Genomic DNA, 27,088 nt, shown 5'->3' with positions numbered 1-27,088 from the left:
GTCAGGCTTCCTGTGTTGACCACTCCTGTGGAACACAATTACCATATGTGGGGAAATGTGACTAATACATTAATTCCATCGCTGAATTGGTTTAGGGTACTCTATTTGTTCCATTTGTTTTCCTTTGAATCATGAAAATGTTTCTGAAAAATTATGTATTTTGATTTGGACTGTTGTTAAAATAGAGATAAAAAGTACGCTAGAAAGGATACCTCCAGAACACATATTTTGAATCTTTAAACAGCTTGACATATATCTGTTTCTCTAGGTTTCTTTTAAACTGAGAAACTAGTTCGTAATGGAAACATTTTCTCAGGATAATTAGCAACTGTTAAGTGGGGGCATCTTGTGGTGTATAGTGGGGGAGGTGAAGATATATGATAAATGGAATGTGACAAAGCTCTGTCCTTGCCTCCGTGGGTCCTGCATTTCCTGGCGGATTTCGCTAGCCTCGGAGGCTCACTGTGACCCTCCACATAACCCTTCTCTCTCTAGAGACAAGGGTCACAGTCTACTGAGCCATTTTCATCATAAGCCAGCGAGGGAGGTGAGGAGAAGTTATCCTTCCTTGCACAGTCTCTGTTGTCTCCCAGTCGCAGTGATTAATCAGGGGGTAAAGGTTGGTGGGGGGGGAGCCCGGGCCCATCCTCTACTCCGGACTCCAGCCCAGGGACCCTAATAGTATCAGCTATGGTAGCTGACCTTTTAGAAACATAACATGTACAATTCCCTGGGCTACTTCCCCCACAGCAGCCCTCACTTCCTCAAGCTCCACTTCACCCTTACCTCAGGGTCTCCTTCCTTGTCCCTGATATGGTGTGTACTACTCAGCCTCTCCAACAGCGCAACTTCCTCCCACAGTTCCTGACATGCACCCGCACCTGACTAACTGGGAGGCTTTTAACTAGTTTCAGCCAGCCCCTGATTGGCTTCAGGTGTCCCAATCAACCTAGCCTTCTCCCTGCCTTCTGGAAAGTTCTTAATTGGCTCCAGGTGTCTTAATTGACCTGGAGCAGCTGCCATTTCACTTATCCTGGTACCAGGGATTTGTTTAGCCTGGAGCTAATATATCTATCTCTCACTTACTTTTCTATAGCCATCTAGCCTTGCCCCGTCACAGGAAGAAAGAAAATCCAGTGTGCATAAGCAAATGAAGGCAGCCAGCTTCACGCAAAAAAGTTCACATATATTGTTAACAATTTACAGTGTTTTCTGCTTAAAGGGTTCAACAGGATAATGCACCCTACAGAAAGATATGCAAAATAAAATGCTAACTTCTTTCAATTAGTGAGAAAAAAAGAATGACCTATAAAGATGATAGGAGTTGTTATGACAGAAGCTGAAGAAAGCAAACAGAAAACACTGACTCATGAGGAAAAACTTAAAAAAAGAAAGAAAGAAAGAAAGAAATCAGATGTGCAAGTAGACTAGCCCCAAAGTCAGTCTAGGTTGGGCAGTCAGCACTTACACAGAGCGTCAGGTTGGCAACCCACCTAGGCAATAACACTGAGTAATATTTTATTAGGGTGGACATTTGGTGAGCAGTGTCTCCAATTATAAGTAATAAATACATTTTGACATCATTCACAAGCATCTTCTTCTTCCATTGTATCCCATATACCCCTTCTTTCTAAATTCTCAGTATCCTTCATGCACATATAGGTTTGTATAGGCTATATCAGCTCGCTGGGCAGGGCAAACTTCTCATGTCATCCCATTGTGACAGTTGATTTTTGGTAGCCTGACACTGAATCACCTCATTGCAATGCAACATCATGACATCAAGATGCAGAGTCATCATGTTGTAACACAATGCTGTGAGGTCATGATGCAAGATTAGGTCATGATGGTGTAATGCCAGTCCTGAAAGATATTTTTTGAGATATTACAGCAGGGGTAGACAAACTTTTTGGCCCAAGGGCCACATCTGGGCGGGGAAATTGCATGCAGGGCCATGAATGTAGGGCTGGGGTAGGAGGTTGGGGTGCAGTGTGCAGGAAGGGGCTCAGGGTGAGGGGTTAGGTCAGAGGAGGGGTGTGGGATGTACGAGGGGGCTCGGGGGGGTTGGGATTCAGGAGGTGGTGTGGAGTGCGAGGGGGGATCAGGGCAGGGGTGCAGGGAGGAGGCTCGGGGCAGGGAACTCAGGACAGGGAGTGGGGTGCGGGAGGGTTTTGGGGTGCAGGCTCCAGCCCGGTGCCACTTACATGAAGCAGCTCCAGGGTGGCAGCGGCATGCACCGGGGCCAGGGCAGGCTGCCTGCCCTGGCCCCGTGCCGCTCCCGGAAGCTGCCGGCACCACATCCCTGCGGCCCCTGGGGGAAGTGAGGGCAGAGGGCTCCGCGTGCTGCCCTCACCTGTGGGTACCTCCCCCAAAACTCCCATTGGCCGGGGTTCCCCGTTCCCGTCCAGTGGCAGCTGTGGGGGGTGCTGCCTGCAGGGAAGGGCAGCGCACGGAGCCCTCTGCCCGCCCCCTCACCAAAGGGACTGCAGGGACATGGTGCTGGATGCTTCTGGGAGTGGCGCAGGGCCCGCAGCGCCACAGGGCTGGCAATCCCGCGGGCTGGATCCAAGGCCCTGATGGGCGGTATCCAGCCCACAGGCCGTAGTTTGCCTACCCCTGCATTACAGCCAAATTTTCAAAAGTGCCTCTTATTTTTGTGCACACAAAGTTGTGCAAGCACACCTGTTTGGATATGCAGTTACTAGGCACAAAATTACAAACCACTATTGAAAATTTGGTCCATTGTTATGTAGGATACAGGAGAGCTCAGGCAAAATTGGGATGGAAGCATGCTTATGAGCAATAAAACGTAGGAATTTATCCTAGAATTATTTATTTTCTGTGTCTCTTTATCGGTTTTGGATACCCCTAAGCATAGGCGCCAACTTCCTCTCAACCCTCTCTCCACTCCCAGGCCTGCCCCCACTCCACCCCTTCCTCCAAGCCCCCACCCCTGCCCTGCCTTTTCCCTCCCTTGCTCTGCCCACACCTTCCCTCAAGGCCCCTCCCCCGCCCTGCTTCTTCCCTCCCCTGTCCCACCTCTTTCCACCAAGCATGTCCCCTCCCTGCTCCTCCCCCTCCCTCCCAGCGCCACCTGATGCCATAGCACAGCTGTTCCAGAGCATGCAGGAGGCACTGGGAGGGAGGGGAGGAGTTGATCAGCAGGACCACCAGCGAGTGGGAGGTGCTGGGAAGAGGGAGGGAACTTGGCTGCCAGTGGGTGCTAAGCACCCACTAATTTTTTTTCTGTGGGTGCTCCAGCCCTGAAGCACCCGTGGAGTCAGCACCTATGTCTCTAAGATTTGCTTGCCAAAGCATGTTTACTAGTGCTAAGTGAACTGTAGCTGAGAAAGATTCATCATTTGTGTTGCAATAAATTGCCTAGAGAGATTGTGGAATCTCCATCACTGAGATTTTTAAGAGCTAGAAAAGGTTAGAAAAACACCCGTCAGGAATGGTCTAGAGAATACTTAGTCCTGCCATGAGTGCAGGGGACTGGACTAGATGACCTGTCAAGGTCTCTTACGATTCTACGATTTAATAATGTTGCCATTAGTAGGAAAAATTGATGATAGTCAGTTAGTTCTTCGATGCAATCCTGTAAATTGTAAATCCTGTAAATTGTAAATTTGATGCAATCCTGTAAATCCTTCGATGTAAAAAAATCCTTATTTACAAAGACTATATACAAAGTCTTTTCCTCTGAACACAGAAGCAGGAAGCAATTTCTTTGTTCAGAAATCTGTGCTCATTTTCCCGTCAGTCCTGTGTCTCAAGGAGTTCTGTTTCTGTTCACTCTCTAGGCTATGCTATCATCTGCTTCTCTGGCTGCTTTCTGCTTCCAACCAAGAGAGACACACACCTCCACCAATCAATTCTTCAGCCTCTGCATTTTCAATCAGTCCCAGAGAAACCCTTCTTATTCTCCCTGAGTTAGTTCTTGTTCAGCCCTTCCCATGCTGGTCTGTGCCTTCAGCAATGGTGTCTATTGTTTCAGCTGTCCCTGAACCAATGGGCATTTAGTTGCTCCTTCATTTAGCATGAATGAAAGGTGGCTAGTGCATCCACCAGCTTCAGCAAGATAATGTGATTGCCTAAAAACATGCTCCAACAACATCCTCTTGTCTAGCACAACAGTAATAATGTATTTCCCACGTGTTAGTAGCGGGAGATTCTAAACTTCACTTTTGAGCAGAAAGGAAAGATTATTCACCAGTCACTGTAGTTCTTTTACAGTGCTGCCTCTGCATTAATACATGCTCCACCCCCATTCATGCCTTCAGCATTTTACCATCATCGGGCGCTGAGGTTTTCTTGGAAGGGACTGAGGGAAGTGGGCCCCAACTACCCTTTTACAACCATTGCTCCAAGCATTCATTTCCAGCATCCCAATGAACCCTGCTTTTGAGAAAGTACCTGAAGCTACAATAAAAAGAAAGCTCATCTATGCAGGAGACAGAACTTACTCAGGGGCCAGCCCAAGACTGTGGAATAAGCTCCCCAGCAGCTAAAAACCATCACAAACCTCAGCCCCTTCTGGTGTAAGTGCAAGGTGCGTTTCTTTGACCTTGCCTTTTCTAACATAAACATATAACGTGTGAGTAAATAATATATTTTATTGGACCAACTTCTGTGGGTGAAAGAGACAAGCTTTCAAGCTTACACAGAGCTCTTCTTCAGTTCTGGAAAAGGTTCTCAGGTCTGGTCTAAACTACAGACCTCTATCGGTATAACAACATCACTCAGGTGTGGATTTTTCACACCCTTGAGTGACATACCTACCTACCCCCCCCCCCCCCCGTGTACACAGCGTTATGTCAGCAGGAGAGCTTCTCCTGCCATCCTAGCTGCCACCTCTCAGGGAGGTGGATTAACTACACTGACAGGAGAGCACTCTCCCATTGGCTTGGAGCATCTTCATGAAAGCACTTCAGTGGCGCAGCTGCATCGGTGCAACTACACCCACGCAGTGTTTTAAGGGTAGACTTGCCCACAGAGTGTCACAGCTAAAAACAAGGTGGAACAGATTGTTTAGCATAAGAAGTTAACACATACTAAGAAACCTTTCAAGGTGAAGTGCCCAGTTAACATCTCTGGAGTCCTAGAACAAAGAAGTGGGGGCAGGGGGAGTTAGTGGGTTACAGATTGTTGTAATAAGCTATAAATCCACTGGCTTTATTAAGTCCATGATTATTAGTATCTAACAAAGTTATGAATTTAAGCTCCCAGGCTCATCTTTTGAAGATGTTACGCAGGTTTCCTTTGAGGATGAGGACTGAGAGGTCAGATATAGAGTGATCACTTTGAGAAGTGTTCACCCACTGGGGATATGGTGTTTTTGTCTTTTATCACTTTCTTGCGTGTGTTCATTCAAGAGCCTAGTGATTGTCTCATTTCACCCACACAGTTGTTGTTGGGGCATTTAGTGCATTGGATGAGGGACGTCACGTGCTGTGATAACTGTGTTCAGGGGCGTAAGTTTTGCATCAGTTGTTACGGCAGAGTCTGTGCTGCTTTGAGTTGGTGTGTCCTGGCCTGTGGGGAGCTTGCTTCTGATGATGAGCTTGGCAAGGTTGGCGGTTGTTTGAAGGCAGAAGGGGGGCAGGGTTGGGAAAGATTTCTTTCAGGATGTGGTCCCCATCAAATATTGATTATAATTGTTTAATGATACCCTGTATGGGTTCCAGTGTGGGGTGTTAGGTGACAACTAGATATGTGCAATTGGATCAGATTTTTTTTCCATATTGAAGCAGATTCTCTCAGGGTATTTTGGTAGCCTGTTCCATGATGCCATCTAGTTCTGAGACCAACATGGCTACAACAACACTGTGAACAATAACACACACACTACAAAACAATACACTGCCTACTACACACACTTTTTCACCTGGGGAGAGGATGAGAGAACAAATGTGACAGACGTTAGTCCCATTGCTCAGTGCATTAATGGAAGGTGCTCAAATACTACAGTGATGAGCATAGAATAAGAACCTGAAAAGAACAGAAAGTCAGTGGCACCAGGTATTCACCCCACAAGAAAAAAACTGTGAAAATATAGAATTCCTGGTCAGTCGTCTTTCTTTTTTGTCAGTAAAGAAAGAAGTTATGACTTAGAAAACACCCAAGGAGAAGCCTTTTGAGAAAGCTGACATTTTTACTTAGTCCCATTTCTGGCGATAATCACATTTTAATAAATCAGAATGCATTTATCATGCATTCAACGCACAAAGTTTGTTTGATTCATAAAGTAAGAAGACAATAACAATAAAATCATTTAAACATAAGATACTAGGTTTTTCTCTATCCTACTGAAATTTTGCTGGGAGATTTTGTTATGAGAAAGATACCTTCTCACCTTTCATAACACATAGAGGAAAGGCACACAGCATGCTGGAAAGTTAGCCCTTGACACACTGTTCTCTCTTCTGTCCTAGCTCAAGTTCTCTGACTTCTGACTGGTCAGTTAGAGTAAAAATTTCCTTTGATGCCTGAGAAAAATTCTTGAGTGACATCTTGAGTTCATCCAGCTGCAAATTCAAATACGGTATCTTTGGAGCTGAGAATGACTGAATTAGTTAATTTATGTCTTATGCAATTCTAATATTCAGGCATCTGATGAAAACAACACAGAGTTCAATAATAAATCCACAGAGATAAATAATGGGAAAGAGAAAGAAATAGAGAGAAAAGAAATATTTTCACTTGTAAAGAGAAAAAGATCAATGAAGCAGAGAGATGCAGGAAAGCTGAGATGGCAAGAGCTGCAAAGAAGTTTCTTGCTCAGACCGGTGTTTGGGACAGAGTTTATATAAAGTATAAATGTATAAAATTATTCTTTCTAACATTATGCTCTTTTATTCCACTTTATAATGCACTTCACGCTTTGGGCTGTTTCACCACATGTGGTCACTTACCTCCAGCGTGTAGTGCCTGAGGCCCCAATCCAGCAAACAGTTACACATGTGCTTAACTTTACTATGATGAGTACTCATGGCAGTAAAGCGTGTGCATAACTGTTTGCAGGATTGGGTCTTATAACCCATCAGCCATTGTTACCAGAACCTTCCTAAGAAGATTTGCCTGTTTCCAAGAGGGTTAACTTGACTAATCCATCAACCATATACATTTTTAGATGGTAAGGTCTTCAGTGCAGGGACTCTCTCTTACTACTGTGTTCAAACTGCATCAAGCACAATATGGTTCCATCTTGACTGAGGCCTCTACGTGCTATTATAATACAAATAAATATGTAAATTAATTAATTTTTTTAAATTGTGCAGTAATGACTTCTTTATAATAGTATCACATGGTTGTATTGAAAGCTGATAGTAGCATAAATAAGCAAATCGCAATAGGATATATCATCAGTTTATTTTTAAAAAAACCTGAGACCTTTGGACAGATAAAGGACTCTGTTCCTTTAAATTAAGGTCCTGTAATAACAAAACTTCTATCCGTTAGTTAAAATATGTAGTGAAACCACGCTTCATCACTAAATCTCCTTAAATAAATGTAGCAACCTCAACCAGCTTCTTCCAGGCATTTGCTTGCATCTTATTAGCATTATAAAACTGAATCTATAGCAACAGATGAAAGTCATAACAGCAAGCCATCTGCTATTATAAATTCATGCATTTTTTGCTTCCAGAGCAACAAAACATTAAGGAACAAAGGAAGAGTGATATTACAATATCTAATCCAGTCCTGTCTTTTTTGTTCATTTTAGCACAGGATAGTTTGATCTCTGGTGGGTCAAAAAGTCATTGGGTGAAATCTGAGCTGTGTTGAAGTCAATGGCAAGACTCTGACTTCATAGGGGCCGGGATTTTGCCCAGAGAGTCTTATAATTATTATTATTCATTTATTATTTGCATTACAATAGCAACTAGAATCGCCATCTGAGATCAGGGCACCAATGTGCTAGGTGCTGTACAAACATATAGTAAGAGGCAGTCCCTTCCCCAAAGAGTTTACAGTCTAAATAGAGAAGACAGTGGGAAGGGAAACAGAGAGATAAGTTGACTTGCTTACATCACAGAGCAGGTCCATGTCAGGACTGGGAATAGCACCCAGTTCTGTCCCCTGCTCTCTACCCACTGGCCCACATTAACTCTTTAAAGATAAAAAAACAAATCTCTTAATTGAGATCTTGTTCATCTTGTTATGTAGGAGAAGCTTAAAGTAATGGATAAAACTAACAGTGTGTTATACATTGATTTCCAGGTCATAGACTTATACTGGGGAGTAGAAACAGAAGAGTGGGACAGTCCTGAGCTCCAGAAGACTCGTATGAAGCTGTTAGAAGATTGCTTGAAAACTTCTGCAGGTCCATGTTTTGTTGTGGGTATACAAATAATGCTTTACATTAAAACAAAAATACATTGATAGCTATCCTAGCATCTGTAGTGCAGTTAAAGGTTTTTTCCTAGACAAATGTGTTTTCTCTTTTACTTCTGAAATATTTCTTGTATACTTCTTACTGTGCATTTGAAATATCAGACCTGAGATTTCCCAGACAGTGCTGTAAATTGACAATGGATATTTGACATCAGTAAAGGAGGTCTGGCCCTTCACAACCAGCCCATTTTGGGTGGTTTGGTGCCCCCACATGGAGGGCACTGTGACTGCTGGCCAATGGCAGCACTCCTTGGTTAGGGTATTAACTCCCAGTACTTCTCCCAAGTTCTGGTATTAGCAGGCCAACAAGGGCTTGCCTATAAAAGAATAGCAGCAGACAGAGGTTATCTTCTTCAATCCATTCTCTGCTGGTGTGCCTGGCAGGCCCAGGAAATCATAGGATGCTATTTCGATCGGAACATCAAAATGGGAGATGGCCAGTGACAGCCTGGGAAGGCTGTGGCTATCATCTTTCTCTCTCAGACACACACACGCATGCAAAACACTGATTGTTTACTGCTGCCAGGACAGGTTGCTTTTAGAAGGTAGTTTAAGGTTCAATAACATTGTAGACACCTGGCAAAAAATGATAATTCCTGTGTTCATCCTCACTAGCCCGCCCATCAACTTTTGTAAAAGTGGTGTACATACTCCTGTATAATAGGAGTAGGTATTTGTTAAGGTTGTAGCTAGTATCTTACCTCAAGCTCAAGAAAAGATCTCTTGCCATAGAATCATAGAAATGTAGGGCTGGAAGGGACTTTGAGAATCATCAAGTCCAGCCCCCTGCACTTACACCATCCCTGACAAGTGTTTGTCTAACCTGTACTTAAAAATCTCCAATGATGAGAATTCCACAACCTCCCTTGGAAGCCTATTCCAGAACTTATGGTTAGAAAGTTTTTCCTAATATCTAACCTAAATCTTTTAAGCCCATTAGTTGTTGCCCTACTTTCAGTGGACATGGAGAATCACTGTCTTCTTTATAACAGCCCTTAACATATTTAAAGACTATCAAGGTATCTTCTTTTCTCAAAACTAAACATGCCAAATTTATTTTAACCTTTCCTATTAGGTCAGGTTTTCTAAACCTTTTATCTTTTTTTATTGCTCTCCTCTGGACTCTCTCAATATATCCACATCTTTTCTAAAGTGTGGTGCCCAGAATTGAACACAGTACTCCAGCTGAGGCCTCACCAGTACTGAGTACAGCAGGGCAATTACCTCCTGTGTCTTATGTACGATATTCCTATTAATACACCCCAAAATGATATTAGCCTTTTTCACAACTACATCACACTGTTGACTCATATTCAAATTGTGATTCACTATAACCTGCAGATCCTTTTCAGCAGCACTACTTTCTATCCAGTTATTTCCCATTTTGTAGTTGTGCATTTGATTTTTTTGTTCATTCCTAAGTGTAATACTTTGTACCTGGCATTACTGAATTTAATCTTGTATTAATTTCAGACGAGTTCTCTAATTTGTCAAGGTCATTTTGAATTCTAATCTGTCCTCCAAAGTGCTTGCAACCTGCCCAGCCTGGTGTCATCTGCAAATTTTATAAGCATACTCTCCACAGCATTATCTAAGTCGTTAATAAAAATATTGACTGGTACCAGACTCAGGACTGACCTCAGCAGATACGCCCTTCAAGTTTGACAGCAAACCATTGATAACTGCTTTTTGAGTACGGTCTTTCAGCCAATTGTGCACCCATTTTATAGTAGTTTAATCTAGATGACATTTCCCTAGTTTTCTTATGAAACTGTTATGTGGAACTGTTTTTAAAGCCTTACTAAAATCAAGATATATCACTTCTGCTGCTTCACGCACATCCACCAGGCCAGTAACACTGTCAAAAGAAGGAAATTGGGTTGGTTTGGCATGATTTGTTCTTGACTAATCCATGATGGCTATTCGTTATAATCCTTTTATCCTCTAGGTAGTTACAAATTTATTGTTTGTTAATTTGTTCAAGTATTTTTCCAGGTATCAAAGTTAGGCTGCCTTGTCTATAATTCCCCAGAGTCATCTTTGTTCCCCTTGTTAGAGATAGGTACGATGTTTGCCCATCACAATATCTTCAATTCTGAATTTATGGCGCCAAGTCAAATGTTAATTTGAGCTCAGTAACTGAAAGACACTGGGAGTGGACTGCATCAGTTAAATTCTGCAAAATAGGAATCCTCTCTTTTCAGTGAAGCATATGCACTAAATGTTGCTGGCAGTGGTGTTATATTCGTTACATGGTGCAGAATAGACTTGTAAGTGTAAAGTTTTACTTCTCTTTCCCTTAGAAAAATGTGTGCCTTGCTTTAATGAGCACATAGGTAAAAAATACGGAAAAATATTTTTGGCACATCAGTGTGTGGCATATAAACTGTTTTAGTCTTACGTATTGATTCTGGACAAAAATGTATCATTCTTCTGCCAACTTTTTAAATAAGGTGTTCCTTTTAACGCTTTCTGGGTAGATTAAGGTAATTAATGAGGTTGGATATACAATGGCAGAGCCAGAAATCAGTATTTGAGCAATTTAGACTAAAGCATCATAGGTCAGCATTGATATCTGAAACAAGATGCATGAAGCAATTTGGAGGCAAGTGGATTTGTATTGTTCATGTGTGGAGTATGTATGGGCTGGGATTCTTTGTGAGTAAGGTGAGCAAGACTATTTTACTGGAGATGTATACTGCCTGGAAGGAATTTTTAGTCAGACTGTTATTTGTTAGGGTTTCTTTGTTTTGTTATTTTTTGTTAACACCTATCTAACTTCAGTGAATAATAAACACCTGGGAACATAGTCTTTATTAAGGATTCTGCACCCTGTTCTTTGGTTAGGGAATGAGAAAACACCCAGTCAACACCTGAGACACCGAGTAATCCCTCTACTCATAATATTCCACCTATTTCAAAGTAAAGTTAAATTAAAAAAATTGTTTCTTTGGAAAACACCTTCCAGCCCTTCATTTTGCAATAAAAAGGCACATTAAGTGTCACAGACCCCATAAAAAGAAATCTTAAGCAGGTCATCCATAAAGGGCGTGTGAGTTTGTTGTCAGTGTAATGAGAGAACAATAATATCAGTTGCAGCAGCCAGCATATCCAACTTCTACAGTTAATAAGCCATGTCTTCAGCTGTATCAGAGCAGTGTTCAGGACATGTCAGCGGACGAGGACAGACACAAGGACAGATTTTAAGTGTCAGGCTGCAACTTTGTTAAACTTAACCAAAGGAGGGGCGCTACCTGTCCTGTCAACCAGACTCTTGCATACGAGGCATTTTAAGTGGTTCCAGTGCAGGGTTACAAGGCTCCTACTGTATAGCCCATAACTCAGGGTAGACTCTCCTCAGCTTACCCCTTAGATTCAGCTCACTCATCTGAATCCTTTCACTCACAGCCACACAACCTGCGAGGGGGACAGAAGGTACTGAAATGTGGCAGGGGGAGGAACTTGGCCTGTGCATGCCACAAGGTCTCCCCTTTCCCAGAGGCGGGCAAACTATGGCCCGCGGGACCGTCCTGCCCAGCCCCTGAGGTCCCGACCGGGGAGGCTACCCCCGTCCCATCCCCTGCTGTTCCCCCTCCCTCGCAGCCTCAGTGCGCTGAGCTGCCGGCGCTCTGGGCCACTGCTCCTGCCAGGCAGCGTGGCTGTGAGCTTCTGCCACTCTGAGCGGTGTGGTAAAGGGGCGGGGAGGGGTTGGATAAGGGGCAGGGGGTCCCATCAGGGGACAGGGAGTGGTTGGATGGGGTGGAGATTCTGGGGACGGGCAGTCAGGGGAGCAGGGGGGTTGCATAGGGGGTGGAGTCCCAGGGGACAGTCAGGGGGTGGGGGTGTGGATAGGGGTCGGGGCAGTCAGGGGACTGGGAGCAGGGGGGTTGGATAGGGTCTGGGGTCCCAGGGGGTGGTTAGGGGCAGGAGTCCCGGGAGGGAGCAGTCAGGGGACAAGAAGCGGCGGGGCGGGGGTTGGATGGGTCGGGGGTTCTGAGGGGGGCAGTCAGGAGGCGGGAAGTGGGAGGGGGTGGATAGGGGGCGGCGTCCAGGCTGTTTGGGGAGGCACAGCCTTCCTTACCCGGCCCTCCATAAAGTTTTGCAACCCCGATATGGCCCTCAGGCCAAAAAGTTTGCCCACCCCTGCCCTATTCTCTGGGTATAAAAAAACCTACCATCAAAATCCCAGGTCTTTTACTCTGAGAACAATCCCTGCCTTTTAACCACACTGGAAATTGGCTGCAAGTTGCGACAAACCAACATCCTTACCAAGTACTACAGAGAGTCATTTAAGATGGCTTTAAGTCTGATTAGTCCTGCAGGAGCCGTGCAAAATCAATTAAATGGAGCCGAGGATCCAGCCCAATATCCTTGCTCTTAAATCTACAAAACTGGTTTTAAAAAAATCCACAGATGTGCCTCTTTCACTTTCCTTGTTAGAGAAATATCTGGAGATGTGATGATATTGTGGAATTACTACAGCAAGTTGTTAACAATAAGCAGGAATTGCTTATCGAGCAGAACCCAAGTCACTGAGAGAACACATGCAGGCCCAGAGCCTCAAAGATATTAAGAAGCTGGTTCCCACTGAAATCAATGGAAGTTCGGTGCCCAATTACCTTTGAAGATCTGTGCCTCAGTATTTTGCTCTCATTACCGGGATTTGCCAATTGCTGTGAAATTCTGTTCAGTAGAAGTCAGAAAACCTCTGAAGATTTAAAGGAAGAAAAAAAAGTTCTTAGTATAAAAAACCAATTATCTTTCAAGATAAGTGTTTGCTAGTTTAAAAAAGGGACTATTTTTTGTGTTTTTTCTCAGAATAGCAAACTGCTGTAGCTAGACAGAGCCAGTTACATGTGGGATAACAGCCCAGTCTCATACACACAACCTCCCTCAGTCAATGTAACTTTTTAAACAAGTATTTTGTTTACTTTCTTTTACACCAGAAGCAAGCAGAGTTGTTCTGGATTTACAGTAACGTTAACTAAAAGCTGGTTGGCCCTCCAGTTGTGAATAACTTCCATTTCTTAAGAAAATGGTGCAAGCTGTGTTTTTGGGGGGGTTGTTTGTTTGTTTAGTTTAACTGCAATGTGTACATACAATAGCTTTAAGTCATCCTTCCTTTCTGTAAGTTTTACTTCCAGTGAGTTGGTCTCTTGCAAGAATGCCTGTAACCTCCATTAGGGAGGGGTTTTCTTTATAGTTTTCAATCACATCTTTTTTCTTCCTCTCCCCTCCAAACATTCTGAATTTGGGATTAAATCTTGTTAAACTGAATAAACTACTGGGTTTAGATTGATTTTATAAATTGCTGTTTTGTGGCATTGTGTGCCAATACTGTGCTATCAGTGTGAGAAAAATGAAATGTCAGTTCTTAAATCAGCACAGGGCAGTAACTTAAGAGACCTAAACTTTTGTTCAAGCACAAATATTAAGGTTTTACCTGGAGACAAAAAAGAAAAGTAAATCCTGAAAAAGATGTGAAAGAAGTCCTCAGTCTGTGGCACCCTCTTTGTGAAAGTACAGTTTCCCACTTTCCTCCTATCAGAGTAGGACTATGTATCAATTCCTTGGGAAATATCCTTGGACTGAGTAGAACGTATACCTGTAGTTTGTGATCTTTTTAAAAACCTTAGCTTTTACTGTGTAACTGTAATGGTACACACGCTAAATCAGAGTAATACGGTATGTGCTTACAAGTTTTATTTATTAAAAATAAGTTTCTCCTTTTGAGAGGGATATTTTCCCTTTGAGCTTTGCATGGAATTCTTATGGTCATCAGTGGAAGTTCCACATGAGGAACAAGGGTAGAGTATCCTCCTTAATTTATAAGTTACTTAAATGCTACACTATATACCCCATACCTGTGGCAAAACATACTTTTGGTGCTGCTCTATGTGCCTGTTACTGTACAGTCACACAGCAGCTGTAACAGAGAACAGCAATGAAAGGTTTATGTTTTTGTCAAAGAGGTACTTGGCACTCACTTTGACAACACAATGTGCAAGGCACTGTATTTTCAATTCCCCCCACTTTTTGAAATAATGAAGTAATTTCCCCATATCTTAAAACACTGCGGTATTGCCACACTAAAGGTTAAAAAAAAAATCATGAGTCTTGCCCTCAAAACTCATGAGATTGATTCACGTTATAAGATTTTTAAAAATCGTAAGATTTAGGTTCTTTGTTTGCCTGCAGCTTTTTGAGCCTTTAAAGTTCATCTTGTCAAGTTTTTCTCCATATCCATATGGGCTAGAAACTTACATTTAAAAAAAATAAATTGAGATCACATAACTCCAGGCGCTGGGCCAATATCGCAAAACTAATGATAGAATTGTGAGAGTTGGCAACATTGACACTATGTAAGACTGGCAGATTGTATTAATATCACATGGGAATGTTATTGACTGTGTCTGTTTTAAGAGCTGTGGTAATGCTATGTTGGTTCTGAGTGGAAGGGGTTCACTGACCTTTGATGTTTCACACCTACCATTCTACTTTTAGCCCATGATTGAACATTCCCTAGTGCAACATGAAAGTGCCCATGAGCAAATATGTAATCTTAAAACGTACCCTGCAAGTTACAATGTGCAGGTGGACTCCTGTGTCTATTTAGAGCCACACTGATATCAGTGGGGATCTGTTTGGACTCAGAGGTCTTCCTGAACTGTTCCTCTCACGGGATCGGGTCCTTAAGCAGCAGCTTGCATCATGGAAATGACTGTAATGTTTGTAATTACCCCATAAATAGATCTGTGGAAATTTTGGGGCTACATATCTGATTAAACAGGTCAAATCCTATCTTGCACTAATGACCTCAGATGACCTCACTTTCTCCAAACTAGAGCCTCACAGCCAACATGACCGCTCGTAGTAGGTGTTAATATAATTTTTATGAACATAATAACCATGTAAGGGCACTTGCATTGTTGAAATCCAACAAAAGTGACCAATAACCTTTTAGTGATTTTTACTAGAAAGATCAGATTTCAGACACTGGCTTTTTGGTTAGATTTCTTTAATCAACAGCCCAGAATTAGTGATTTCACCAAATATCAAGATTCTAGCTGAAAGAGGGCATGGAAATCAGTTGTTCATTTGTCACCTATTACTATTTTCTGTACTATATATGTTTAGATTTGAACCTATTTAACAGCTAGTTACGCAACACTTTCACTTTGCAAAGCTTCCCTGGAGCAGTCTCCTGCAGCAGGCTTTTTTTTTTTTTGCTAGCCATTGCATAGTTAAGTAAAGTGAAACTAAAAAGTTTGCTGCCTGAGCTCTTAAACTTCACATGGGTTGTCACACTGTTTAATTGAAGGTATACTCTGACAGTTAGACCCCGGCCCAGGACTCTGGGCTAGGACTTAGGCACTCCTCTTCTGTCCCAGCGACACCCAGAACTCCCCTCAGATGAAGCAGGCAGGTATTTTTATCTTGCCTGATGGTTCCTGGTTGGCTACTGCTGCCTAATCCTGGCCCTTCTAGCCACCAGAGCATCAAGTCTTGTTGGTACCTGAGCCTGAGTGGCTTTTGTAGGTCAGAGGTGTCCAGGTGGCAATGCCTCCAGTGGAGGGCACAGAAGGCCTGGTACACTCCGTGACACACCAAAAGTTGTGTTACAGCTCATTGCTAACAACTTTCCACTCACATATCATGCTCTAAAAGATTTCAATTTCAAAACTCAGTGGAAAATGGGATATGCAGTCACAGCATTGAAAGAATACGAATAATGCTGTTCATTCACTTTTTAATCTCTAAAATTTAAAAACAGCATTTATAGCTTGTGAAATCATTTGGTTTCAGTTCATATTCCTCCTTGTCTGATCTATTCAATGGAGTCTCAGAAAAGGTTATAGGCAACAAGCTTCAATTATAAAAAGCATGTGGAAAGAAGTCCTGCAGGTGTTCTTTTCCATTGTCCAAAGAGACATACTTAATGGATCTATGTTCTTTGCTTATGATTTAGTTTTTCCAGTTCTAATGATTGCAGGGCCCCCTTCCAAGATGCGGCAAAAATGCTTGGAAACCAGTTGAAATTATTACTTTATTCCTAGCAGCAAATGGTGCAAAGGAATTCAATAGATCAGTATCTTAACTGAATGCATGGCTTTCAGTCATTATGGTCACCATAATGGAAAGACTGATATGTGGACATAAAGAATCACATTTTCAGCCAGCCTCAACCTGTACTCTAAAATTTACCTAGGTATATTTTGTGCATGTAATCCCCACATTGCAGTTCCATACACGTATTTGGGCTTGCAAATTGGTATGTCAGCTGTCTACTTAACTGATATGTAGACACAAATACTCATTCGTATGGTGGGTTTGAGACAAGGCAGTATGCTGAGTCCACTTGTTTTCATGGTAGTTATGGGGTTAATTAGTAGGAGAACTGAGCCAGTGGAGACAGAGAAAACTACCCTATGCTGCTGATCTGACCCTTTTGGCTGAGAGCAAAGGTAAACTGAAGTAATGCAAGTAGGGAAGATGGAAGAAGAGTTGTTGATTGAAGTTTCAGGAGAGAATCTGAATCAAAAGAAAGAATGTTCACTTGAGAAGTACATGTAATGCAATTAGAGAAAGATCTGGAGAACAGAAAAGAACAACGCAGTGTGCATGGGTAGAAGTAAAAAAGGTGGCAGGAGTACTGTGGACCATCAGTTAGTAACAAATTGAAAGGCAAAGTGTATGCTGCATGTGTTTGCCCCTGCTTCCTCTATGGTTTGGAAATGGGGGGTCTGATGGAAATAGAAGGAAAGACTACACAAGTAGAAAATAATACAGTGCACATGGAGGAAATTAGGGGGAAGATGAACTTGGCAGTCAGTGATTAATAGGCTGGAGAGCCCATGTTTGTTGTGAGCTGGACATATGATAAGAATTGAAGAACAACAATCAGCAAAGAGAGCATGCGAGGAAGAAGATAGCAAGAAAGGATGTGGAAGAATGAGGAGATGATGTAAAGAATCAGTAAGAGAAGTTTGAAGAAAAAAGGGCTGGAACTCCAAGGCCTTGCCATGGACCGGAAGAAGTGGTGAAGAATTGTGGGCACCTCAAACTTCAGGTAAGCAGGAAAAGGAGTCAAGAATTGAAGTGAAGTGGACAGTCAGGATTAATTTATGAGGCAAAATTAATTGACCACTGAAAGGGGAACATGATAAACAAATACACAAATTTGAGGGGTATTAATACCAAAGATGAGAAGAATGACTAAGCCTAGGAGTAACTCAAAAGTGTTTACATTATCAGCAGAGAAAAATTTCAAATAGTAAAATCTAAGGTGAATAATCGGCGAAGGTCAAAGGTGCATCACATGAGACAGTTAAGATTATATTGGCTTGGAAGTAAATTGTGAGGATTAGCTTCCTCTGGTGTTGGGAGCAAATTTAAGAGGCTTCCAGCATCCACTTCTGATTTCTGTTTTTCAAATCCGTTGCCCCCAATAGTAATGGAAACATGTTCTCTATGGCCCTGTTCAACAGACCTGGTAATTTATCATTATCAGTGTGAAATTATTGACTGTGTTAATTTGAGCACTATTGACAGCAATCAGACAAGACCTGATATTAGGAATTTAGGAGTCTGGTGGGGTTAAGAAGAGTATTTTAATGATCTAAAAATCTTAGACACATTTTTAAGTCAGCCTGCAATCATCTATGGTGTATAGTAAAATATAGGAGTGGATTGGCTTTTACATCTGCTGAAATTTTTATTCCTATCGTATAATGCATGCTTTAATCATGTCACAATTAGTAGTATTTTCTTGAGATTGCTTCAGATTACAATTTGGTGATTAATTCTGGACACATTTTGGCTCAGAGAAAGTTCCCAAATCATATTACTCCAATTTTGTCGAATGTCCTTTTACTCCCAGTTCAGTTTTGAAGTGATTTTAAGATTTATTATCAATGTGCAAAATTGAGTAAAGTCACTGGAGTATCTGAGTTAATCTTTGCTTTTGCTTTCTTTATAGCATTTCAAGCTTGGTACCTAAAGTCATGCGGCTAAATCTATGTTTAATTCCCATTTTTCAGGGGGTGCCAAGCATGTAGAATTGCCACTGAAGTCAGCATGAGTTGTGAGGTTCAGCACATCTCAATATTTAGCTCTGTAGGATGGACTAGATTTAGAACTAGATTTTCAAAATAATTTGAACTGATAAAGGAGAACAAAAGATGGGAAACTTTGGGGGGGCGGGGAGAAGTCCACCAAAAGTTCAAAATGTAAGTCTTCAGTAAAATAAAATATATTCCAGGAATATAACCCAATTACTAAATCTCCTCAACATATCGAGCTTGATTCTTTTCTCACTTAGGGTCTGATCTGAAACCCATTCAAGGAAAGGGAAGATTCCCATCAATGTCAGTGGACTGTGGATCAATCCCCTTATCTCACCGACCTCAGTGGTGTTCACTGATGTAAAACTAGTGCAAGTGTGAAGAGAATCAAGCTGGGCTGGAATGATTGAATGGTGGGCTGTGCAGAAGAGGGTTCTCCAAGAATGTCAATGAGAAACAAACAACAATGGATTCTTCAAAATAGTTACAAGGAAATGAGGTCTGTGACTGGAGTGTGGGAGGGATTTTAAATTCCCTCCTCTGATGCCATTTCCTGTGGCACTGGAATCAGGGTCAGATGGCAGCAGCTCTCTCTTACCCTCTCTGCTGAAGGCTAAGTAAGTCTTGAGGTGTACCAAGGAATTAACAAGGGAATTTACCAGTGACAATTATTTTTTGTAATATAATGGGAAGATACTGGAAAAGACCAAGTGTAATAATACCAGTCTTCAAAAATCTTTTTCTAGAGGTCCTGGCAGTTACCATCTAAAATCAGTTCCCTGTAAAATAATGGAATGAATATGAAGAGAAAAAAAATCACTGAACCTCAAGGGTCAGATTATCTACATTAGATACATGTAGATATTTATGTGCACCTAATTTATACATGCAGAGACTAGTAGTGTACACGGATGATATGCTTAAAGGACCTCATGGAGAGTTAGAAGCCTAGGCCCACATCCACAGAGATCCTTCCACCTGTAAGTATCTAAATCCCAATTTTAGGCATTTCTACAATCCCCAAAACCCCCAATTGACTGTCACCTAACCCTGTAGACATTTAAACTCAGTGTCTAAATTTCCACTGGAAAAGTTCTCTATGCCCCTGTGTTTCTGTTGGGTGCACACATGCTGCTGCCTCTCTCTACTGTCTGAACACCTATCCACTGCCTAAGTCCCAGTGCAGTCCACAAGCCAGGGGAAGATAAGTGCGCCTCTGCTTATCTCACCTGTGGGACCTGATCCGGTAGGCATACTCAGAGGCCACCTCCCAGATTGAGTCCCACTCAGAATCTGTGAGGAGGCGGCGCCCACTTTATAACTTTCAGGTCACTGGTTACAACACCCACTGAGGAGGATGTGGGTGCAATACCAGGTGCAATACCCCCTCTGCCTGAGGAGCGGGAAAGGATTTGAAAAGGGGTCTCCCACCTTTCAGGAGAGGTACTCTAACCAGTGAGCTAAGAGATATTCTGATGTGGGGCTCCCTTACTGTATCCTTTTGAAGCTGATCCACTTTGGCTAACCATTGGAGCAGGGGGACTGGGTCCTGAGTCTCTTACCTCCCAGCTGGGTGCTCTCATCACCAGGCTACACCAGAATCATCACTCTCACTCTGACCGGCCCAGTGACTCTCTATTTATCTACAGTGAAATGGCTTCAACAGGAGAGAGTGAGGGAGCCTCCCACATCAGAATTCTTTTCTCCCCCTCAGGTAGAGGCGGGATTGAGCCTGGAGCACCTGCATCCCAGGTGAGTGCTTTCACCACTGGGCTAGAAGTTAAGGCACCACCTCCTCCTTCTCAGGTTTTGTGTGGAGCGAGGCAAGCACCTAACTCATTTGCACAAGAAACAACTTAGGCGCCTACGCCTCCTGGTTCCAAGAGAGGGGTTCTCACTTGTGGATTGTTAGCAGAGATAGGTGCCTACATCCAGGCAACAGGTAGATACCCATCTCTGGGAGAGGGGTGGGGCTTCGAACCATAGGCGCTGACTCCATGGGTGCTCTGGGGCTGGAGCACCCACGGGGAAAAATTGGTGGGTGCTCTGCACCCACCGGCAGCTTCCCACCCCGCCCTCCCCAGCTCACCTCCGCCTCCTCCCCTGAGCGTGCCTTCCCCGCTTCTCCCCTTAGCTCCCAGCGCTTACCGCTTTGAAACAGCTGTTTCACAGCAGCAAGCGCTGGGAGGAAGGGGGGAGGCGGGGGAACGCGGTGCGCTCGGGGAAGAGGCGGGGATTTGGGGAAGGAGGGGCAGGGACTTTGGGGAAGAGGTTGGAATGGGGGCGGGGCAGGAGGACGCGGTGCAGGGGTGGAGTCGGGGCGCGGCCGGGGGTCGAGCATCCACCAACGCCAGGAAAAGTTGGTGCCTATGCTTCAAACACACTCCTCTCAGCAGCATCTCCAGTGGCTAATTGAGGCAGCTCCCAGTCTAGCATGTTGGGCTTTTGTGGATCGCATTCTAAGGCACTTCTCTCTCCTCACATATTGCATAGGGAATCTAGGCACTTAAAGCAGGCTGTGTGTGATTCCCAGGTGCCTAAAAGCTAAGAGTTGCAGTGCTGAGCATCACAACTGCTAAACCATTTTGTGGATCTAGGCCCTAGCTGCTAATCTGTACATGGAAATAACAGATAAATGTGCTCGTCCAAATCAGTTATTTGCATGCATAAGTTAGACTTATGGAAATATTTGCTTGTATGTAACTTTGAAAATCTGGCTTCTATAAGATAACAAAGCTATGAGCGATAAGCAGCAGAGGCTTTCAAAGGACAGAACTTGCCAAGCAAACTCGCTTTTTTTTTTTATAGAAATTTCATAGCGAAATAAACTGAAGGGGAAAAATGGTAGATGTAATATATTTCAGATTTTAGCAAAAATCTATCATCCTTACCTTTACACAGGGCATGGCTCCTGTGCGTTTGAATTTGTAATTTTTATTATAGAAATTGAAAGTGGTCTATTATTGAAGTGTGTACATATATACTTTGTTCTTCAAAAAGGCTCAGAATTGCAATTTACGTAAATATTCCCTGTGCAGGATATTGCTTTCTGATCCTTGTTCTAATCCTAACCCACTGAAGCATTCGAGCAACTGCAAGGAATGACTAGGGCTTTTTCCGCCCTAATTTAAACTCAAAATTAAATGAATCATAAAACCCTGAAAGACAAAAATATAAATAAAATCTGAGAGTGGATGGTTCAAGGGGCTGCTGAAAGGACTCGAAGCATTTTACCTCTAGGTTACAGTATGAATGCAGTAGAGAATGATACTTACTATCTTGTCATGCTATTTAGTCACTTATGGGAAATGGGTTGTTTGCATTTTCAAGTGGACAGCAGCCCACATCACCAATGGCACCTACGTGGAGAATCCCCACAGAGTCCATGGACTGAATGAGTCTAGATTGCACTAGTCACTCACAGAGGTGGTCCCTCCAGTTCAGACTAGATACATTGGGTGCGCAGTGTGAGGGGGAGGGCGTATATGGCAGCTGCCAATTCAGTAGCTGTTCTGGAGTCCTATCCTGGTGTGAAGGATTTCTGTCTCCCCAGCTGTCAATCCAATATTTTTCACTGTACTAAAATTAACTTTAAACACTTCACTACGGCATTCGTATGCTCATGGCTTGCAGAACATTGTTATTCTGCAATGGGCCGACTAGCCTCAATGTACATGTAAAGGTAGTAAATAGCAGTTTAGATGTACAGATTATGTAAAGTGACAGGTTTCAGAGTAGCAGCCGTGTTAGTCTGTATTCGCAAAAAGAAAAGGAGTACTTGTGGCACCTTAGAGATTGACAAATTTATTTGAGCATAAGCTTTCGTGAGCTACAGCTCACTTCATCGGTTGCATTCAGTGTGAGCTGTAGCTCACGAAAGCTTATGCTCAAATAAATTTGTCAATCTCTAAGGTGCCTCAAGTACTCCTTTTCTTTTTGAGATTATGTAAAGTCAAAGTCTTTTTCTCTAGGAATTGTGTCATCTCACTTTTGAGACCTGTAATTAGAGCTGAGCAGAAAAAGGTTTCCTGTCGTGTGAGAATGATTTTTTTGAGACTTGTCCCAATTCTGCATTATAACAGACTTAAAATCTAAAAAAAAAAATTGTTTCAGGTCAATTTTAATGTTTCATTTTATTTTCAATCTTTTAAAATATATTGTATAAATTAACTTACATTTCTAAACAGAGTCATTTCAACCCCAAAAATGGATTTTTTTTTTCATTTTTGAAAGGTCAACACAGGATTTTTCAACAAGTTCAAAACTTCTTTCTTTCAACATTTTTTGGAACAGGAAATTCATTGAAACTGACCCTTTCCCACCAACAGTTTCAGTTTCAACATGGCATTTTCTGATAAAAATAAATAGAATCAGAGAATATCAGGGTTGGAAGGGACTCAGGAGGTCATCTAGTTCAACACCCTGCTCAAAGCAGGACCAATCCCCAATTTTTGCCCCAGCTCCCTAAATGGCCCCCTCGAGGACTGAACTTACAATCCTGGGTACAGCAGGCCCATGCTCAAACCACTGATACATTTAATCAAAAAATTCTGATCAGCTCTGCTTCTAATTTATATTCTTTATTGGGGTAAGTCCAGAGCCTGGCTAGGTAGCTGAATGGGATGCAAGCCACATACTTGGATAATGGGAGCTCCCCCACAGAAGCAAAAGCAACCCAATGGCTGAAGTAGTCTCTGTGAGTCTATAACTAGGCTCCTGCCTTGTGGGAGTTTGGGAGGATCCCAACCCAGTGGTGGAGCTGTCCCTGTCCCCTGTGTGGCTGCCATATCAGGAGCTCATACAGAGCAGGGCTCATCCCCATCAGCCCAGCCTGAACCCCTTGCATTCAGCACTGTCCCAGACTCCCAATTCCTTTCCCTGGGAAGCTGCAAAAGGGACATCTGGATCTGCCCCACTGTAATGGCCTGAAGTATAACCAGGAAATCGGTATTAAATCTTACTTGACATTACTAATAATAATGCTTTTTAACACACACACACACACACACACACACAAACACACACCTCGTCATAAGTCTCAATTTGTTGAACCTATTGTAACTTCATTTTATTGCTGCCTTCCCCACTTCACCCCAAAATCAACAGATAAATAAAGTCCTAAAATTGTTGCCAATCGTATTGACTCCTTACAATCACTATGGGCCAGATTCTGACACCTTTACTCACATGGAATAGTGCCATCCTCCACAACTGAGTTAACTGAAATAAATAGAAGCACCCATTGTTTCGGCCACTTGTTCTCATCAGATAGTAGCTTACTCTGCAAGTAGTCACATTAATTTAAATGGGACAATTCATGGTGTAAGTTACCATTCAACATGAGTAAGGATAGCAGAATCTGGCTCTTTCTCTGTAATATTGCTTCCTGCCATAGACAGTGCTTGGCTTCTCCTGATGGAACACTCATCATTCATTCCTCCTTGATACAGACAGACATGCAATGAGTAATCCCTTGTTTTGATAAAAAGTCATTTCCAAAAATGAGCACAGAACTGGATTTTGCAATCAAAGACATAGAACAGTCGGATTCTTCTTGGCATGCTTGGGGCAGCCTTCTCTTTGGCAGTCTCCAGACTATCAATCAGTGGAGTGTATTTTCCCTTGCAGCAGTATATGTCTCTTGGCAAGGTAATACAGGCAGTTGAACTGAGAAGCATGCAATGATGCCTCTGGCTCTACCATGTGATTAAACTGCTGTGGGTTCTTTGGTCTTCCTTAATCCCTAGAAGGTATTTCCCTTTGAATGACCTTTGAGTCTGAAATAGTTATAAAGGTTTATGCTTTTGTGAATATGTTCCTTTGAAAATGCCCATGAGGTTCCTTGGCAAACTTTTGTATGGTATTTCAGAACTGTATGTTTTCCATGTAATATTTAAATTTAGTCTTTAAATTGCCCCGATCCCTGTAACTCATTTACCAATATAGATTAAAATAACCACTTTTTTGTGTTAGTGACAGTTTTGGGGGCTTACTTTTGATTAGGGCTCAACAATGTGTATAAAATATATGATTGCTGAGGGTGTCACTGCATAAAATTGGCAACTGCATAGAGAGGGATTGTATTGTAGTGTGTGATTTGAGAAGGAAATGTGCTGCCTAAGGTGTCTGAGCACAGTTTTCTCTATCTTATTCTCTCTTGAGCCTCAGAAGGCTATATGTGTACCTTTCATTCTAATCTGCCCTTCCTGATGTGACAAAACCCACCTCTTAGCTACAGCTGGTGGAGTACAACACTAACAGTTTGTTCTCTGTATATGGGTGGAACTCCCGATGAGATTATAAAGTCTACATCAAGAACTGCTGTGTAGAAATGAGAAAAGAATATTAGCCTTAATCTTTACACCTCCTCTTTTGTGTTCCCCAACATCACTTTCTTGTATGAAGCAGGCAATTAATATTTTTCAGAGGGAAATCATAGAATCATAGAATATCAGGGTTGGAAGGGACCTCAGGAGGTCATCTAGTCCAACCCCCTGCTCAAAGCAGGACCGATCCCCAATTAAATCATCCCAGCCAGGGCTTTGTCAAGCCTGACCTTAAAAACTTCTAAGGAAGGAGATTCCACCACCTCCCTAGGTAACGCATTCCAGTTTCACCACCCTCCTAGTGAAAACGTTTTTCCTAATATCCAACCTAAATCTCCCCACTGCAACTTGACACCATTACTCCTTGTTCTGTCATCTGCTACCACTGAGAACAGTCTAGAGCCATCCTCTTTGGAACCCCCTTTCAGGTAGTTGAAAGCAGCTATCAAATCCCCCCTCATTCTTCTCTTCCGTAGACTAAACATCCCCAGTTCCCTCAGCCTCTCCTCATAACTCATGTGTTCCAGTCCCCTAATCATTTTTGTTGCCCTCCGCCAGACTCTTTCCAATTTTTCCACATCCTTCTTGTAGCGTGGGGCCCAAAACTGGACACAGTACTCCAGATGAGGCCTCACCAGTGTCGAATAGAGGGGATCAATCACGTCTCTCGATCTGCTGGCAATGCCCCTACCTATACATCCCGAAATGCCATTGGCCTTCTTGGCAACAAGGGCACACTGTTGACTCATATCCAGCTTCTCGTCCACTGTAACCCCTAGGTCCTTTTCTGCAGAACTGCTCCTGAGCCATTGGGTCCCTAGTCTGTAGCGGTGCATTGGATTCTTCCATCCTAAGTGCAGGACTCTGCACTTGTCCTTGTTGTCATCAGATTTCTTTTGGCCCAATCCTCTAATTTGTCTAGGTCCCTCTGTATCCTATCCCTACCCTCCAGCATATCTACCTCTCCTCCCAGTTTAGTGTCATCTGCAAACTTGCTGAGGGTGCAATCCACACCATCCTCCAGATCGTTTATGAAGATATTGAACAAAACTGGCCCCAGGACCGACCCTTGGGGCACTCCACTTGATACCGGCTGCCAACTAGACATGGAGCCATTGATCACTACCCGTTGAGCCCGACAATCTAGCCAGCTTTCTATCCACCTTATAGTCCATTCATCCAGCCCATACTTCTTTAACTTCCTGGCAAGAACACTGTGGGAGACTGTGTCAAAAGCTTTGCTAAAGTCAAGGAACAATGCATCCACTGCTTTCCCTTCATCCACAGAGCCAGTTATCTTGTCATAGAAGGCAATTAGATTAGTCAGGCATGACTTGCCCTTGGTGAATCCATGCTAACTGTTCCTGATCACTTTCCTCTCCTCTAAGTGCTTCAGAATTGATTCCTTGAGGACCTGCTCCATGATTTTTCAAGGGACTGAGGTGAGGCTGACTGGCCTGTAGTTCCCAGGATCCTCCTTCTTCTCCTTTTTTAAAGATGGGCACTACATTAGCCTTTTTCCAGTCGTCCGGGACCTCCCCCGATCGCCATGAGTTTTCAAAGATAATGGCCAATGGCTCTGCAATCACGTCCGCCAACTCCTTTAGCACTCTCGGATGCAACGCATCTGGCCCCATGGACTTGTGCATGTCCAGCTTTTCTAAATAGTCCCGAAACACTTCTTTCTCCACAGAGGGCTGGTCACCTCCTCCCCATACTGTGCTGCCCAGTGCAGTAGTCTGGGAGCTGACCTTGTTCGTGAAGACAGAGGCAAAGAAAGCACTGAGTACATTAGCTTTTTCCACATCCTTTGTCACTAGGTTGTCTCCCTCATTCAGTAAGGGGCCCACACTATCCTTGACTTTCTTCTTGTTGCTAACATACCTGAAGAAACCCTTCTTGTTACTCTTAGCATCTCTTGCTAGCTGCAACTCCAGGTGTGATTTGGCCTTCCTGATTTCACTCCTGCATCCCCAAGCAATATTTTTATACTCTTCCCTGGTCATTTGTCCAATCTTCCACTTCTTGTAAGCTTCTTTTTTGTATTTAAGATCAGCAAGGATTTCACTGTTAAGCCAAGCTCGTCACCTGCCATATTTACTATTCTTTCTACACATCGGGATGGTTTGTCCCTGTAACCTCAATAAGGATTCTTTAAAATACAGCCAGCTCTCCTTAATCTTAGTGCTAGTACTTACACTATAAATCCTTCCTTTCCCAAAATACAAAGCATCACATTGGGGAATGCTTTGTTTATGATGGTCCCAGGAGTAGAACTCCACTACAAGAACCAAAATTCCG

At 43.0% G+C, this 27,088-nt stretch overlaps 1 protein-coding gene across 1 annotated transcript in view; it reads left to right on the top strand.

The window, feature by feature from the left end:
• Nucleotides 1–27,088, top strand: part of NWD2 (NACHT and WD repeat domain containing 2) — a 125,765-nt gene that overhangs the window by 63,350 nt on the left and 35,327 nt on the right. The window contains exon 3 of the mRNA XM_077815753.1: nucleotides 8,224–8,340. Coding sequence (XP_077671879.1) covers nucleotides 8,224–8,340 — 117 coding nt within the window. The remainder of the gene's footprint in view (nucleotides 1–8,223; nucleotides 8,341–27,088) is intronic.

This window comes from Eretmochelys imbricata, chromosome 4 (genome assembly GCF_965152235.1).
Source record: "Eretmochelys imbricata isolate rEreImb1 chromosome 4, rEreImb1.hap1, whole genome shotgun sequence".
NCBI classification, from domain to species: domain Eukaryota; kingdom Metazoa; phylum Chordata; order Testudines; family Cheloniidae; genus Eretmochelys; species Eretmochelys imbricata.
Note: the sequence above shows the minus strand (reverse complement) of the source record. Positions and strands in the feature narration are given on the sequence as shown.